General features: G+C 39.4%; 1 protein-coding gene across 2 annotated transcripts; it reads right to left on the bottom strand.

Annotated features, from left to right (window-relative positions):
* Window positions 1-5,285: 5,285 nt before the first annotated feature.
* Window positions 5,286-10,020, bottom strand: LOC137721432 (14-3-3-like protein G-BOX factor 14 kappa). Of its 2 annotated transcripts, none has more exons than XM_068460527.1 (4): window positions 9,448-10,020; window positions 9,210-9,332; window positions 6,010-6,126; window positions 5,286-5,533 (listed from the first exon to the last, which is right to left on the bottom strand). In XM_068460527.1, the coding sequence occupies exons 1-4, from the start codon at window positions 9,946-9,948 to the stop codon at window positions 5,510-5,512; spliced, it is 765 nt and encodes a 254-aa protein (XP_068316628.1). In that variant the 5' UTR covers window positions 9,949-10,020; the 3' UTR covers window positions 5,286-5,509. The 2 variants fall into 2 exon arrangements, with proteins under 2 accessions (XP_068316628.1, XP_068316627.1); XM_068460526.1 differs by having other exon boundaries at window positions 5,286-5,530; window positions 9,448-10,019.
* Between the last annotated feature and the right edge of the window lie 8,007 nt (window positions 10,021-18,027).

Raw genomic sequence — 18,027 nt, 5'->3', positions numbered from 1 at the left:
ATTCAAATTTTCCAACTTAGTTGAGCTCCACCACTAACTGATAAAGCAGAAAACGTTCAAATCTTTTAACTGGTATGTTCTCGAAAGTGAATGCTAAAAAAATTAAGGCTAATCCCCTTCACTTAGGATACTCAAATCCTGCATTCGTAAAAAGCAGACTCGAAAAATAAGATCCAATCCTAAAAGAAACATGATCTTTAAATCTTTTTTCACTTTTCTGGACTTCAGCAACACAAATTTCTAACCCTTTTCTCTTCTCCTAGAGATGCTCTCCTCCTCATTTAAGACTGTTTGCCTTTCCACCACCTCATTTGTTTTGGGGTTAGCTCCCAAAAATTCTCCAACACCAAATTCGAACCACTTTTACTACTACATGCATGTTCCAAATCACAAATTTTAATTTATTGCAGCCTTACAATGACAGTTTGTAAGAGCTATCTTGTGAGATATTTTTTGGAATCACTTTAACATCGTCAGATAATGTTACTAGTCTGCTCATCTTATAACACATATAATTTTGATGATAATATATTATCTTAAATATAAATTTGTCGTTTGTTCATATTGTAATATGTGAATTAATAACACTACATGACGTTGTTACCGTTGCATGTAAATATATTATTTTTCGTACCTTTCATGCCTCGTGCATTCCACAACACCCACACTACCAATAGCCAAACTTTGAATTCGACTGGAGATGCATGAAAATGTAGATGGTGGTGGTCCAAACATCCCCACCACCTTTTTTATGTTTAGGGTTTTTGTCAAGTGTTTGAGATTCGAGAGTAGAGTCTCTCTCTCTCATCAAACGCCGAGCCCAAGCAGCATCAAAAGCATCCAGAGCAACAGTCAAGCTGAGAGAGAGAGAGAGAGAGAGAGAGCAAATGAATATGCAATAAAAATAAAACGTCTCTGTTCTGTAACGGACCTGCTTTTGTTTTCGTTTGTGATTTGTCCCCTTTCCCTTCCACTTGCAATTCATTTAGAGTCCATCGAGCTTATCGAGTTTGTAGAGAAATTTTCATGTATACTTGAAACACCTGATATTACGTCGGTATGCGATAAGACTGATGTATTTTATTAAATTTTAATGGAATGGTTACACTACGTGACCGTGTTTATATGAAAAAATCTGTCGAGTTTGAGATCGATGCGTTAGTCATCCAAGTCGAGTGTTCACGTGTTTGATTATAAATAGATTACGAAAAATTAAAAATATCAGGGATGCAGAATTGCCTTCTTTTTTTCTTGTTATGTTCAATAATACAAAATTGTTAAGATAGTTGGATCTCAACCACGAGGAAATTGGTATATAACGACGTCTTTTAAAGTAAGGGGAAACAGTTTTTTAGGACTTAAAAGTTGCAGTTTGATGGTGTCACAAAACCAAGTAAAGGTGACGAATACCTCCACTAAGATAGAACAGGCTATTACCGTGGCCATTTGATGTAGCGGTATTGAGAGAGGTGTATTCATATTTGAGAAGAATTTAAGGCCTTGTTTGGTACACTGTGTAACACACCATATAGAATTAATAATACGAAATTAGGTGTTTGGTGCTCCTATGTACTAAATAGTCACCGAATTAAATAATCCGGCCCCACCCTTATATCCAGCTGATACCCGCTTAGTTATACCGCTCAAACCCCAGTATTGTTTAGTCGGGTAGAAAGCACGCCTCTCTCGCTCTCTACGTCCTCATCGCCTTCGTCCCGAATCGTTTGCTCTCTCCATCTTGCATCGCTTGCAACTCCTCCTCCTCCTCCTCCTTCTCTATTCCACCCTCCAGCAACTTCTCCTCCTCCTCTGTTCCGCTCTCCTGCAATATTTCTTTCAATTTTTCCTGCAATATTTCCCAGATTCTCCTCCTCCTCCTCCTTCTCTGTTTCGCCCTCCTGCAACTTCTCCTCCTCCTCTTCTCTGTTTCACCATCCTGCAATATTTCTTGCAATTTTTTCCAAGTTCTTCTCCTCCTCCTCCTTCTCTGTTCCGCCCTCCTGCAATTTTTCTTCTTCTTCTCTCACTGCTCTGCCCTCCTCCTCCTATTTTTCTTCCAATTTTTTTTTTCAATTGATTGCAAATTTGTGTTTTAATTAAAATTTTAGGGTTTTCAGTTTTCAGATCTAAAAAAAAAATAAAAAAAATAAAAAAATTTGATCTTTATGTTATTTTTTTGCTTGTGCGCCCTGAGTTGGGTATGTTGCAAATTCAAACCCAGTTGAAGAAATGGGTTAGGAGATTTTTCCAACTTCTTGGCTTTTTGGTGAATTCATAATATCATGCATACTAGGTTCGTGTGCTAGTTTTGCTGCAGGAAGGTCTGGAGAGCAGATCCAAGGATGAAATTCACTATACTAGTAAAGATTTGTTTTTTTTTCCCCTATTTTCTTGAATCATCAATTGTTTTATCCGATGTTAAACCAAAAACAGTATAAATTATACGGTCATTAGTTCGATATTGCACCAAACGTTCGACTAATTTAGTCAGTACTATTCAATGACTATTTATCATATCCAACTGAAACAGTCAGTACAGTCCGAGCTGTCAAATGGGGCCTAAAAGACTTTAAAATTTTAATGTAGTCAACCAAAGAATTTTAAAAGATTTTTAGAATCCATGCAAATCTGGATGTAGTCAATCGAGATTTTAATAGTAATTTTTAAAGTCTATCCAAATTTAGTGTATTGAAAAATTAAAGATTTTGTAGGATTTCATTAAGTCGTAGATTTTGTAGGATTTGAGAACAAGAAGTATATATAACTAAGACTAAATAGAATCCTACCTTACACCTTAGGATTTCAAATCCAAGAACCTCTCCCCTTTCCTCTCACACTTTATCTTCTGAGGGTTTCAGATCTAAGAACCTCTCCCTCTTCCTCTCACACTTCATCTTCTTTCTTCATCTCTGCAATTTTTTCTTTGTCTCTGCAATTTTTCTATTTCATCTCTGCAATTTTTCTACAATTCTTTTTGCAATTTTGTGCAATTTTTTCTTCATGGCAGCGAAGGGGAATCGGAATTGGGTTGTGAAGGAAGAGGAGTAAGAGAGAGTCGCGGAAAACAAGATTAGAGGAATATTGACAAAAAACAAAGGATTGGAGGAGAGAGGTTAATTGGAACGGAAAAGAGAGAAGAATAAAGTGGGGAGGAAATAGGATTGGAAAGGGGTTTTGAGTAGTTAGGTTTATGCGATAATCTTGGCTTTTTATTTATGACCTAGATACATTTATTATTATTTGATTTATTTGACGGTTAAGATTCAACGCTGTAAAATTTATCAAAATTTGTAGAAATTTGTTATATGAATCTTCTCAAATCTTCCAAAATCCATATAAATTTTGTAGAAGTCTCATAATCCTATGAAATTCATTATTTCACAAAATCTATTAAAATCCTTTCAAAATTCCTAAGTTGACTTAGTCTCCACTTATTGGGATTCTTGAGTTTAGAAATTTCATCGGCAATTCTTGTTGAATGAAAAAGTAAAGAAGACTCTCTCATATGTTTATGCAGACATTTTTGTTTTTGAGTACATGTTGCTACACCAATTAGTACTACGGTCTAATGATAGATATTTTTCAACAAGGTCTTAGATTCAAATCTTATAAATTACAAATTTAATACCAAATTATTATGATAGACATATTGTGTGACTTACCTCAAATTTCTTCTCCTTTTTCATTTTTTTTTTTTTTTTTTTTTTTTTTTTGGGTCAAGGATAATTACTTTACCAACAAAGCAAGATTACAAAGGCCCAAAAATTTAAAAAAAAAAAAAAAAGCACAAAACAAAACAAAAGACCTTCCATGTAAACAGAAGTTTGGGCCCAAAGCCGAAATTGGAACCCATAACAGGAAAAGTAGATGACAAAGAAATCCTTGCAACTTCTTCAATCTTCTTGCAGCCGCCGCCAGAAACCGGTGAATAAAAGAGGAGACCAAAGCCTCAACAGAGATCTGTAGAAGATGTTATTGTAGCATCCTACCGGAACTAGCAACACGCGTCACCTTGAAGCTATCAAAGGATGAGTCAAACATGACTCTCGAACAATCCGACCCACCACCGCATACGTGAAATCCACAAATGTGAGGACTAAAATGGGCACCAACAGCAAACAAAATCCTTAGTGTAACTTATCATTGCATTAAAAAAAAAAAAAAAGACAAAAAAAAAAAAAAAAAAAAAAAAAAAAAGACGTTGTCGTGAATTTGAATGATTGAATATGCGATCCTAAATTAGAGTCTAACAATTCCTACAAAGATTCATCATGTTTGAGCTGCTTACAATTCCACAAAGATTCATCAGTCATAAGAAGATACTTTGGTATTTGCAAATCACAGATTTTTTGAGGTACACGGTACACCTGAGCATAGTTAAATTTCCGACAACTTAGCGAGAAAATATTCGGGTCGCATATAGATCACCGGACACAAGGGGATGCGACAGGATGGTGTTTTGGTATCGTTTGGTATGCAGACAAGACGGAACGGAACGGAATGGGACAGAACGAGACAAGACAGAACAGAACAGAGCTGGAGCAAAGATGCCCTCGGATGGAAACAAGGAGGAAGAAGAAGGAGACGGAGAGATTATAATTTTGTGTTCCACGGATGTGGAACGAGTCGTTCCATGGGGGTGAGGTGGAACGAAAATTCACTCAAAACTCGTCCCGTGGAACAGCTCATTCCACCCGTTTTAGGCGCACCAAACGTGGAACGAAACGCCTTGTCCCACTCTATTCCGTCCCGTCCCACATACCAAACGATACCTTTGTGCACGAACTTGGGCAGCAACACGGCCGGGAATTCCACACCCAGGAGTTTCTCCTACTTCGCCTAAGATAAATATTCAGATTGTTTATAACGATATATAGAGGGTAGAATTTTAGGCTAACCCACGTGTTGGTCATTAAAAATTAGTGTCTCGAACTAGGGAGATCCAAACAACCACCTCCCACACAAACTTAAACCGTAATACCAAGTGGCAAGTAAATATTGTTGAAATGAAATGATTAGCAACAAATTAGGAGATGACTAAACTCTCCTCAGCACACAAACCCATTTCTTAAATGAAAAACATCCTAAATTGAATCCAACAAGCAGCTTCATCAGGTTGATGAGAAGCATTTTCAGGCTCCACGAAAGAGGGGGCAAAGGGCAAAAAATACAAGGTTGACACGACTTTACACCTTCGAAATGAGGCAACTAAGGGGGTGTCGTCAATTTGGATTTCAGAGAATTATAAAAAGTGACAGATTTCAAAGGACCATATACGAAAAATCTGAGCACAAAAATACCAGGAATCATTAATCAAGCCAAAAATAAAGGTACCAGGAATCATCATATACTACTCTCATTACCAAGCCAAACAAATTAGAAGGAAACAGGTCAACATGAGCACATGGTATGCACATAAGGACATCAATGTAAATAGAGTTGTCTGCAGATTACAGAATATTTATGACATTCAAGCCCACCTCCCTCAAGGAGCATAACAATCCCGTGCTTAAGCCTCGTCCATCTGCTCCTGCTTGAATCCCAACAAAATTATATTTAGAAAGAAAAAAAACGGAACTATCAACATACACTAAGAATCAAATAAATATTTCAGGCTTGGAAAGCTAGAACAAAACCTTAAGATCGCTGGGTTTGTATCACACCCGATTACTAAAATCGCAAACTAAAGGACAGCATGCTTGCATTGGAAGCAAACCTTTTTTTAGTTCTTATTTAAATAGCACGTTAAAAACATATTTACATTGTACTTTATGCATCAAAATTCAAACCTTATATCATGATATTCTACATTTGATTTTGCGGTTTCAAGAGAGATTTAACATAATCTGATGATGCTCTACCTTCTTCTTCTTAACAATTTTTCATTCAACAATAAAGTTATAGGCCAAATTATTAAGTGCTACAGAAAAATAATGTTCGTTGTGCGCATCCCCCTCCACACAAATCGCGCTGAAGTTGCTTAATATTTCATCTAAAAGTAGCACTGACCTGCAAATCTGAAGTCCAGAGAGTGAGGTTGTCCCTCAGCAGTTGCATAATCAAAGTGCTATCCTTGTACGATTCCTCTCCCAGTGTATCAAGTTCAGCAATAGCTTCCTCAAAAGCCTGCATATAATAAAAGGTATTTTAAAAAATATACAGATTTTCATGTTATTCAGAGCTGATATGTTGAATCACCCTCCAGTATAAAGAGTTACCAAAGTACAAATGACAAAACAAAAAACGAGGTGCAGCCTTCTCAGCGTAAATGCCAAAAATGCATTTCGGCTTTAGTTTATTATAAAGTACATCTTTACACTTTCCTGTAATTTTTAATTAATCTGTATTTTTCCATCTAACTATTAATTCGGCCATTACACATTCCTATAACTAGTATATGCAACCTAATTGAAATGAATACAAGTAACTAAAAACAAATCAAAACTTTAAAACAGTATTAGAGAGTTTAACAAACAAAATCTATGCTTGTTCATCATCCTAGTATGCAGTTCATCATGCTGCCCAATCTGTGAGTGTATGGATCCCACATCTCGTGGCTAAAGCCACATTCTACAATGTCTCAAGCAACTTTGGATGTACTATTAGCCTTTTTCTCTAATGTTCATTGGGCTTGGTTGTCTCAGTTTGCAACTTCTGGTTTCTATGTTTTTTTGGATTCCAACCTGATTATCTGTAGTGCCAAAAAAGAGCCTACCGTCTCTTGTTCAAGTGCACTACTCACTTCCAAACTTGTGCCGGGATTGTTTGGATTTCCAACCTTCTCATTAGCTCCAGTTTGACAATCTCAATGCCGGGAAGATGGTTCCAGGTCCTGTTTTCCAAACTCGGACCAAGCCCATTGAACTTGATTATCATTTCATGTGCAAGCATGCACTCTGTGGCGGTCATTGGGTTGGCCTTGTTGCTCCGACCTAAGGGCTTCATAAGCACCTTTAGGCACTTTTACATTCTAAACTCACTCTCTAGACCATTATAGTTTGGGGGGAATTATTGGGTAGCCTCCTAAGTTGTCTTTTAGTTGATGCCAACATGTACTTGGCTTAGCTCTTGTACTTACACTCTAAAGTTCTAAAACTATTAATTAGCTCTTTGACTCTTTTGCTTTCTTATAACTAGAATATACCTCAACTGAGATGAAACCCCCTCGCACTCAGACATAAGGATGCAGAATTCCAATTTCTAATGTTTAGGAACACCGCAAAGCATTTACCATATTGACATACTGTAAAGTCCATGCGATAAATTATGTTTTGCATGTATGTCACATAGAAGAGCACACATAGGGTATTGAGGAAAAGTGATATTGCTGCATAATTATTCTATTCCTAGTCAATTCAATCTCTGTCTCCTGCTTTTGGTTTGTCTTGCTAACTGGTGCCAAGCTTAGCTTCTTTCCTAGCTGGTTGGTCTCGTTATAGTTCCCCTAGTTAACATTTTCCCTTCTTCCCACGTATGGACACATAATTCCCAACCATCTATCTGAAAATGCAAGCAAAAGAAACCCAAGGGGAAAAGAGAAATTCTCTTGATGAATAAATTTAATCAGACACCCCTTGGAACAAGATAGTCAAAGTTCTTTCCTGCCACTAGCTCTACCAAAACTACCATTAGCGTATAGCATACAAAGACGTACTTTTCACGTCACCAAAGTAATAATCATACTATGTTGAAGGCAGCAATTGCTGAAGATACTATAAAGAATCACAACCAAATCGTAGCCTGTCTTGATGCGCTAATGTCATACTGCTTCTCACAAGAAGTTGAGTTAATTTATACCAAATTATAAATGCTAATTTATGGTGCCTTATCCAAGCATGTGTGATGTAATGCAATATGTCTTTCCACCCAATACATGCCAGAATCCCCAAATACTGACGAGGAGAAGGTCTTAAAAAAAAATTTATTTTGCCATTAAAATATTTAAGACCTTGTCCCCAACGAAAATATCGAAGGTCCAAAACATGCAACTTTCATTGGAGACGTCGATTATAGATACCAATAAGAATTCAAGAGAAACAATGGAAATTGTTAGAACAAAATGGAAACTTTCAATGAAACTGTATGGACAAAAAAATAGGAGGAACTAAATTGTATAGTGAGTTCAAGTGAATACAATGGCGTGCGGACAAGTACCCTCAGAAAATGTTTACCGATTATTGAAATTTGATCAAATACACCACAATAACAATTTATAAGACTTTTGTGGTAATATGCATGCGGATAGCAGTTTATAAGTACAAAAGAATATGTGTCTAGATTAACAATCATTTATGTGTCGCAAGCCACAAATTGGTCAGCTAGCATACTCATCAGCTAGCCTATTTCTTTGACAACAAATACACTTAACATAAATGACACAAATGCGCATGAGGACGGTTGAGAGAGGTGTTCAAAGAGTAACTAAGTGGTGGGAGCGGTTCGAAACTCCTCCATTTCATTCGTACTGGTGTTTGTGCTTATTTCAGACTGATGCGTGATAAACTGGCAACGTAGAGGAAATTTGGGAGATGTTGGTGATAGGTTATTCATATTCAATTATATCAAATCAAAAAGAAAATATCATGGTGGTCTCCCAGCCCAAAAATAGCCGGAAAGAAAAAGGATAAAATAAAATAATTGATTGTTGCCGAAATATGGGGATGTGGAAAACAAAAAGATTGACAAAATTTTTGAAATTCAAGGGCATGGAGGAGGAGAGGTTGGAGCGTTATAAACCACTGCTAAAGATTTATCCAATCAAAAGAAACATCCTTCTCCTTTTTAAATAAAAATGTAAAAATTTGGCGGCTAAGATCCAAAATACGGAAAGAAGTAATGGTTTTACGATGATAATGCCTGGTGACCTCTGTCCAGAAAAGCATACAGTTGTAGCACTCATGGAGCAAAATACAACTACCTAAATTGTTTCCTCAGAATAACTGAAAGACTCTTACTGTACACAAAACTATTTTAGCTTACATCTTCCAATACTTATTCGACTCCATGCATACGAAGGTGCCTTAATTCCAAACAAACAAATAACTAGACAGGTAAAAGCAATTGACTTTTTTCACGCGCATTCTCGAATTCAACATCCTCAGTGTTTCCTCTTTCATCCATATATGATCAAGTATTACAAAATGAAAAACAAACAAAGAATTACAAGTTCTTAAATCAATAAAATGAAGAATTTCGCAACCAGTCCAAACCTGTTTAGCCATGCTACAAGCTTTCTCCGAGGAGTTGAGGATCTCGTAGTAAAACACCGAAAAGTTGAGCGCCAGCCCCAACCTTATTGGATGCGTGGGCGCCAAATCACTCGCCGCAATATCCTTAAATACAAAATTACAAATCAAATTGAATCGAATCGAATCTAATTAAGCAAAATTAAAATGATAATTAACTGAATTTCGAAAACGCGAAAACAGAGAAAGCTAAATCAAGTACCTGAGCAGCCTTGTATGCAACCATGGTGTCCTCGGCGGCAGTCTTCCTCTCGTCGCCATTTTTGAACTCGGCGAGGTATCGATGATAATCGCCCTTCATCTTCAAGTAGAAGACCTTGGACTCTCCTGTGGTCGCCGAAGGAACAAGGTGCGATTGCAGGAGCTCCAGGATTCCAGCGCAGATGGCGGAGAGCTCAGTCTCCACCTTGGATCTGTACTGCTTGACGAGCGCCACGTGCTCCTCGTTGCGACGGCTTTCCTCCTTCTGCTCGATCGACGAGATTATGCGCCAGGCCGCGCGGAGCGAGCCGATGACATTCTTGTAGGCGACGCTGAGCAGATTGCGCTCTTCCACCGTCAGCTCGGTCCCGGCGGCGGTGGAGCTCACCACGAGCTTCTCCATGAAGCTCACCATCTCCTCGTAGCGCTCGGCCTGCTCGGCGAGCTTCGCCAGGTACACGTACTGCTCGCGGCTGAGGTTTTCTGGGACGGCGGAAGCCATTGGAGGAGCTGAGGAGTGATAGAGTTGGAGAGAGGAGGAAGAGGTGAGTGCGACCGGAGAGCGAGAGGGGTTGAGATTCGTTTGATTTTGAACAACTTTGGTCGAAAAAGGTACGTTTACTGCTGGGGCTTGGCCTACGACTGAGAGTATGAAATTGTTTCATACTCGCTCATGGGGATCGTTTGGGACACCAAACATCGTCGTTTGGACGACGGGTGTAGCGAGTAGCGTTGTCTTGGGCGTAGGAGTGGTTTGTGGTTATCCGATTGGACCATAATTATGGGAACAGGATAGAACGTGGGAACAAATTTGGATCTGGAAAAAGGTCAATTTCGGCGATGGCTGGCTTGGGCCGGGAGGCCAGGTCGTTGTATTTTCAATCCACAAAAAGCCCAATGGCCTTTCGTTACAGGTTTCTGTTGCTTTCGTTTGGTTCCTATCCAACGGCCTTTCGTTACAGGTTTCTGTTGCTTTCGTTTGGTTCCTATCCAACATGCGCACGTCAGTCCATATTCGGAGATGTAAAAACGTGGCACTGTAACAATCACATTAAAAGAAAACAAAAACAAAAAAAATTTCACATACTCCTTACACCAATCTAATACAATTGCTGATTTTTTTTTTTTTTTGAACAAACGATATTATCTACACTTCGAGTCGGTTGTCCTGAACTACTCTAAGGACCTCTTCACTTCGGAATACAATTGGGGTGATGAGGAGGTGATTGAGGCTATTCAACCAAAACTGAACTATGAGATGTGTACTTTTCTAAATCTTGACTTCTCTGAGAAATTAAGGCGGTTGTTTCCGACATGAAGACCAGCACTGCACCGGGTCTGAATGGCCTCCTTCCCCCCTCCATTTTTTTTTTTTCCCAGAAGTATTGGGAAATTGTTGGCTCGGAGGTAGTTGGTGAATTTCTGTCTTTCCTTTCCTCTTGAAAATTCCTGAAGCAGATCAATTTCACGCATGTCTGCTTAATCCCAAAGGTGAAGAATGTTAAGGACATGACTCAACTTCGTTCGATTAGTCTTTGTAATGTTATTTACAAGATTATCTCCAAGGTTATTGCTAACTGAATGAAGTTTATTCTCCTGAGAATTATCTCTCCACAACAGTCAATGTTTGTTCTTGGTCGTAATATTTCGGACAACTCCATTATTGCCTCAGAGATTGCCAACTTCCTTTTCAATCGTAGGAGGGGCAAACAAGCTTGCTCTCACTCAAACTTGATATGAGCAAAGCATATGACCGTAATTTGCAGCATGTTATGTTGAAGCTCGGCTTTCCTTATGCATGGGTCAATCTGATTATGACAATGGTGTCATCAGTCTCTTTCTCCTTCTTGGTAAATGGGCCCCTAGGGAATAATTGTTGCCTTCGAGGTGTCTTCGACAGGGTGACCTACTATCCCCTTACCTCTTTCTCATATGCGCTGAAGGCTTCTCAACTTTGCTTGCAGACAGAGAATAGGCTGGTCTGATTCAGGGTGTTTCAATCAAGAATGGTGTGCCATCTGTATATCACCTTTTATTTGCGGACAACTGCTTTATCTTCTCTTGTGCTTCGGTTCAAACTTGTAACCAAATCTCACGTATCTTACAGGCCTTTGAACTTGCTTTGTGCCAAAAGATTAACCTTCCTAAGAGTAAGATCTGCTTCAACTGAAATGTGAAGGGGCTAGACAAAGCTCGAATGGCTTTTGTGCTAGGGGTCTCAAAACATGAATGTTACTTGGCACTACCTACCGTTGTTGGTCAAAATCAGAGTGTGTGCTTTGGATATATTAAGGAAAGGTTGTGGAAACATCTACAAGGGTGGAAATGTAAGCTATTAAGTTCGGCGGGCAAGGAACTTCTCATCAAATCAGTGGCCCAAGCTATTCCTCTCTGCCTTATGAGTTCCTTCCTACTCCCCAAGTACTTCTATGACGATTTAAACCACCTAATTGCAACCTTCTAGTGGACGACACTGATAGAGATAACAAAATTCATTGGCTCTTGTAGGAGAGACTCTATCATCCTAAGTCCAAAGGTGGTTTGGGCTTGCAAAATTTTTATGCCTTCAATTTGGCTTTGCTAGCAAAACAGGCATGGAGGTTGATCTCTAAGCTGTATACTTTGGTGGCCCAAATCCTCAAAGCCAAATACTTCCTCGCGTGTCAGTTCAAGGATGCGGTGATCAAACCCAATTGCTCTTTTATCTGGCGCATTATCTGTGCTACCCATGGAACTATTAATCATGATGCTAGATGGTTGATTGGGATTAGGGCATCAATGCGCATCTGGGCGGATTCCTGGGTTCCCCTTCCACATTTTCTCCGTCTGATATCTTTTAAGCTGGATCTTTGCACCATCTATTGGGTGGCAAACCTCATTGACCGTAGCTCGCACTCGTGGAAATCTAATTTTCTTTCTTATCTTTTCTCTGCAGAAGAAGCTAATTTGATCTAAGGCATTCCACTAAACATTTGCAACTTGGATGACCGCTTAATTTGGCACCACGAGCAATGTGGAAAATTTTCCATTAAATCTGCCTACCATATAGCGATTGAGTGGACTATCGCTACTTCAATTCACCCCTCTAGCTCTTTTTCTACAGCAAGTCTATTGCTCATGTGGACTGCCCTATGGAAAGCAAATGTTCCCCGCAAGGTTCGAGTTTTCTTTTGGAGAATGTGTAGGAACATCGTGCTTACTAAATGTAATCTTGCCTCCAAGCATATCGCAAATGATCTATTATGCCCATTATGCAATTCCCATGGCAAGTCTACTTCCCACATCATCTGCGATTGTCACTTTGCACGCTGTTTAGCTTTTGTCCTCCCTAGGATACTTACCGCAGCTAGCTGGCTATCCCTCATTTTCTGAATGGGCATCTAACCTGGTGACCTCCCTTCCTTCGACAAAATTCGAATTAATGATGGTCACTAGCTGGGGAATTTGGAATTGCAGAAATACAATGCTTGGGAATGGTAAGTGTGACTCTCTAGACATTTCGGCTTCGCACGCTATCAAATGGGTTGCCCCCCTTATCTGGTCGCCTAAAACTTAACTTTGACGAAGCATAGAACATGGATAAAGGTGTTGGTGGGTGGGCACCATTGTTTGTGATGAATTGGGAAACTTTGTGGCTGTTTTCTTACAAATTTCTCTAATGTTTCATCTTCTTTACATGCGGAAGCACTTGCAGCAAGGGCATGAGTGGTTTAGGCGATGTCTAGGTTTTTGATAATCTGTTAATTGAGGGTGATTCTCTTTAGACCTTTAAGGCTTTAAGAAGTTCTTCTACCAACTTATCTTCGATTGGTCACATAATTAAGGATATGAAGGTCCTTTTTCCTACAATCATTAATGATCTTTGTACCCATGTTCGTCGCCAAACCAACTGCGTTGTACACCGATTGGCTCGCTATAGTCTATCTAACGGAAGTGATTGTGAATGGCTAACTTCTCCCATTTCGTTTAATTTGGACCTCGTTGTTGAGGAATGTATGTAATGATGCTGGGAGGTACTCTTTATTTTCTTGGATTTTAGATTGTTTTGTAATTTGGACTTTGGTTTTTGCCTCTGTCTATCAGTAATACACCGTCATCTTTTCTCAAAAAAAAAAAAAAAAATGGTAAGGGAGTGGGCTAAGCCTCACAATGGGTTAGCAATAATGTGTTCAAATTCATCTTTGCTAATTTTTATTAGATGAAAATAAAAATTGACAAAGAGAAATCACCTAAGATAAAAAGGTCATGTGAAGTTCCATAATCAAGCCGACTTTGCTTGAGGAGGAAGAGATTTTAACCATAATTGATTATCCGTAAACAATTGCCCCATATGATCTAAAGCATCCACAATATTTAGCTTCACGGAGCACATGAATGAAAGATATGGAGCTGAAATTGTAAGTGATAGTTGTTCAAAAGTCCATGTTTAATGAGCTTTGATTATATATAGTCGGCCAGTGTTTTTCTCTAGTGATTTATCCGATTAGTGTTTTTCTATAATAATTATATCTAACTTGTTTAATTTTGACCTATATTATACTAATCTTAATATGTAGGACCATGAGAATGATGCAAGGTAATTAAAAGATGAGGAAAAGCATGCTGAACCACCGCACCACCATGACACCATGCTGGACCACCACGCTAGCCTGAAGCCCAACTATGTGGGGAAACGGTGTTGTATTGACACTTGGACAAGGCACACAACCCTTTGGGCTCGCTGCCCTATTGGAAACCAACCAAGCTTCAGCCTAGGTTGGATAACCTATGGTCCAACTCGAGCCCATAACCCACAAGCCTTTGGCTTGTTGGGCTTGCTACCGGCCCGACCCAAATGTACCACAGCCAGCTCTATAAGCTGGGCTTATCCCACAGTTCAAAGACCCAGGCCCAGCTTCGACTGGACCTTGCGTGTGCTGACCCACAAGCCAGCTTCGGCTGTGCTTGCTCCCATGCACCATTTGGCCCAAAAACGCCAGCAGTTTGCTACTGGGCTACCCAGTTCCTTGGCTTGTGGCCTGCAGCCAAACTCGAGGCCCAATAGGCCTTTAGGGCCTTTCCTTGCACACGACAACCAGCCCACCGAGTTGCGCTACGATTTTTTCGAACCTAATGCCAATTTTTTGCATTCCCGCTTCATAACCATATCTAAATATTTTTGGGATGTTTTTGGTTAATGCTAATTAAGCTATAATTCACTTGTCACTTGGCCCATCGCTAATTGAAGCTAATAAGACCTGAATGTCATTATTTTGCTTCCACGATCGACCTTGTATGGTCCCGATTTATTGAGTTTATTAAAAGTGACCAGCAATCCATTAATCTGACAAGAAATCCAAAATTATTGACCTAAATATCACTTTTGGACATTAACGATTCAATAATTTATTTTTCTTCTTTGAATCGCTGACATCATTTCGTAGTCCTGAAGGGTTCACACTTGAGTTCCTGAAGCAACTCAAATCCACTACACTTAAATCAGCATATTGCATTCTGTGTTCTTGCAGGAACCTCTTTTTTATGAACTAACCGTTCATAAACTAAATTGAACATGTAGTTTCAAATTTAGTGCCTTTGAAACCCAAAGTTTTCTTAAAACAATACACCCATAAAAACCCGACATTTTTCATTTAAACCAGGTCTTAGAACCCGAATGTTCTAACTTTGATGCTTATGGATGTTTTATTTCCCATAACACCAATCACAATCTTGTTCCCTCCAATTCAGTAGATTGTCGAACTGTCACAAGTTCGATTTCCCTTATTTGGAAGTTTCTAATAAAAACCACTTTACGTGGGTCACAAGATGTGAATCTCCACTTGACTATCAAAAAGCTGAGAAACCATTGCAGCCAACAATGGCATGGAAAAGCTGCATAAGCCTCCGCTATGATCTTCACTCGAAGACTTATGCCGAAGCATTACAAACGGAAATACCTCCTGAACGAGGATTCCATGGCTCTTTGGCTTGCTCCTACGGACTGTCTAATCATGAAAAACATTGCCTGAAGCACACCATGATTACGTTCATAAATGAGTACAATTTTGAAGTTTATAAATCCGATCGAATTTTGACTGGAGAATACTTGTCTCGTCCTTCCTTGTTTCTAACTCACTCCTGAAGCAACAATGTTGAAAGTGGAAGTTTATCAAATTCTCGGGTCTGATTACTACCGCAAACATGAAAGAAAAACTGTATAAACCCAGCTTCGGCTAGAGTCTACTGAATGGTATAAACCAGTTCGACTGGAGTTTACCGAATGGCTTAACCCAGTTCGATCAAAGCCTATCAAATAATGGTGCCTTGCTTCGGCAAGGATGCACCGAAGGACATGCTCTGCTTTGGCAAAGATGCACCGAACGGTACGCTTTGCTTCGACAGAGGCTTACCAAACAGACCCTTCCAGCTTCGGTTGGAGTTTACCGAACCTAAGTCTAGGTCTGTCCTCTCACAATCCAATTTCGAGTTTGTTTTTACAATATATGGTAGAATTAGGGCCTGGTAAGGGGTGGCATCATGCCCGAAGCATGATCCTTGGCACCTAAGACTTAAAACTTCAAGAATAAGGGATAACATTTTCAAACCTTAACCTTGCAAAATCTACTTCCGTCTTGACGGAATAGATCATTGGTTATGCACCTATTCGTGCCCTTACCAATGTTGTTAAGGAGTACCATTCTCGTAGTCAATATGTGAGATTGATTTTTCTCCAACAAACACCATTAAAAGAGCAGAATTTTGACATGGATGGCTTTGTTGGCCAAATCCCCTTTGTAAACCATTTACTTTGTGAACATGTTTCTTTTAGTTATGGATAATCTTATTGATATTGTCATCGAATACGAGTTAGTTGAATCATGTTTCTTGTATACATGTGACTGAATTCAATTAAACATGTGATTAGGTAGGAATGTGGGAAAGTTAGTTGTCTGGATGAATGCGATACTACACACACTAACTTTACACCTGAATCACATATCTAACAACGACTTCAGGTCTATCCAACCTGATTAAGAGCATTAGCACGCTCCTCATTATATGAATGGTACTACCATGTTAGGGACCTTATATTCTCCTCGTTCCAAAACAACATTGTTGAGTTTTAAAGGATATTCGAGATGACAATGATCATGAATGAAACCACTGAAGAAAATAGAGTGAAATAACTTTGCACCACCTCTAAAAATGAGCCTGAAGCTTTGCTTTGAGGCCAATGGGCTGTCTCCCAACTGGGAACACACCACATGTGGCTGGCCTGGAGCCTGGTGATTGAGCAGTTTACTTGCTTGGGCATGACCTTTTGGGACACTTAGGTCGAACAATGATGCCGCTATACATCTCCTTACCCGAAGTAAGGATATTATGCTTACAAGCACACTTTGCCAAGCCTTCTCGTTGATAAATTGGATCTTTATATCATTCCTCGCAAAGATATGAAATCACCATTATTCACAGTGGATTCAAGGGAATATATGTGGACTAATCTAACCAAAATGCGTACCATATAAATACTTATGGTTTTGGTTGATGAATCGACAAACTGGTCACATGTTTGTTCACACACATTGCTGCTAAACCTCCTGGCGGATTTTAAGGGTTCACCACCCTACTTATCCCTTAAAGTTCGGGAGACTGGATAATGCCGGAAAGTTTATATCGATGGTTTTCAATAAAGTATTGCATATCTTTTGAGTTTATAATTGAACATTGAAATCCCATGTTCACCCAAAATAGCCTCACATCGTGATCATAAAGTGCAATTTGAATGATCACCCAGACCTTGGTTAACGTACCAAGTTTTCAGTTTCTGCCTAGGGCTTTGCAATCTTGTACGCAGTTATGTCAGTCCGCCTTGAGGCCCATTGCCACCCAACCTATTTGACGTTACAGTTGGTTACTGGGTATGAACCTAACGCTTCGTATTTACACATTTTGGGTGTGCATTCCATGTGCCAAGTTGCACCGCCGCAATGTACCAATATAGGTCCTCAACGAAGGATGTGAATCTTTGTCGATTATGATTCTCCTTCACACTAGCTCTCTTAAAGCCCTTGCACGCAATCTCTTTACCGCTCATTTATGGGTTGCCACTTCAATGAGATAGTCTTCTTGCCGTTAGAGGGAGATAAAAACATCAATGTTCCTGTAGAACGGTGTGAATTTGCATAGACGTTACCCATTATGTCTAATTTCGATCCCCGTACCGCACAAGTGTGATAAGCAAGTGCGATGTATTCTAGCATTCAGAATGTGGCTCCAAACGCATTCCTCTGATCTAGCTAAAGTGACAAGATCATATACCAGCTACAAACTTGCCTGCAAGGATAGACATACTTAACGGACGTCAAGTCAACATCCTCCAAAGGTGTGCCGCCCCTATTAGACGGTTCGGTACATTGGCAGATAGCTAATCAATCTATCTTGGCCTAGAGCACGACAGATCACTTAGTTCATAGGATTCACTTCCCTAGAAAAAGAAGGTCATGGCACAACAATGAATCCATACTAATCACTGTCTCAAATCATTTCCATCTCATGAGATTAATCCGGATTACTCCTGAGAGTTGAAGTTCTTGGTCCA

The sequence above is a fragment of the Pyrus communis genome, chromosome 16 (genome assembly GCF_963583255.1).
Source record: "Pyrus communis chromosome 16, drPyrComm1.1, whole genome shotgun sequence".
Lineage (NCBI taxonomy): Eukaryota > Viridiplantae > Streptophyta > Magnoliopsida > Rosales > Rosaceae > Pyrus > Pyrus communis.
This window is presented reverse-complemented; position numbering and strand designations above follow the sequence as displayed.

Coding starts and splice junctions, on each gene's coding strand:
- LOC137721432 (XM_068460527.1), bottom strand. CDS start 9,948: ATGGCTTCCGCCGTCCCAGAAAACCTCAGCCGCGAGCAGTACGTGTAC. Junction 6,127..9,209: donor CTTGTAGCATGGCTAAACAG/GTTTGGACTGGT, acceptor TATTATATGCAG/GCTTTTGAGGAAGCTATTGC. Junction 5,534..6,009: donor TCTGGACTTCAGATTTGCAG/GTCAGTGCTACT, acceptor TTGGGATTCAAG/CAGGAGCAGATGGACGAGGC.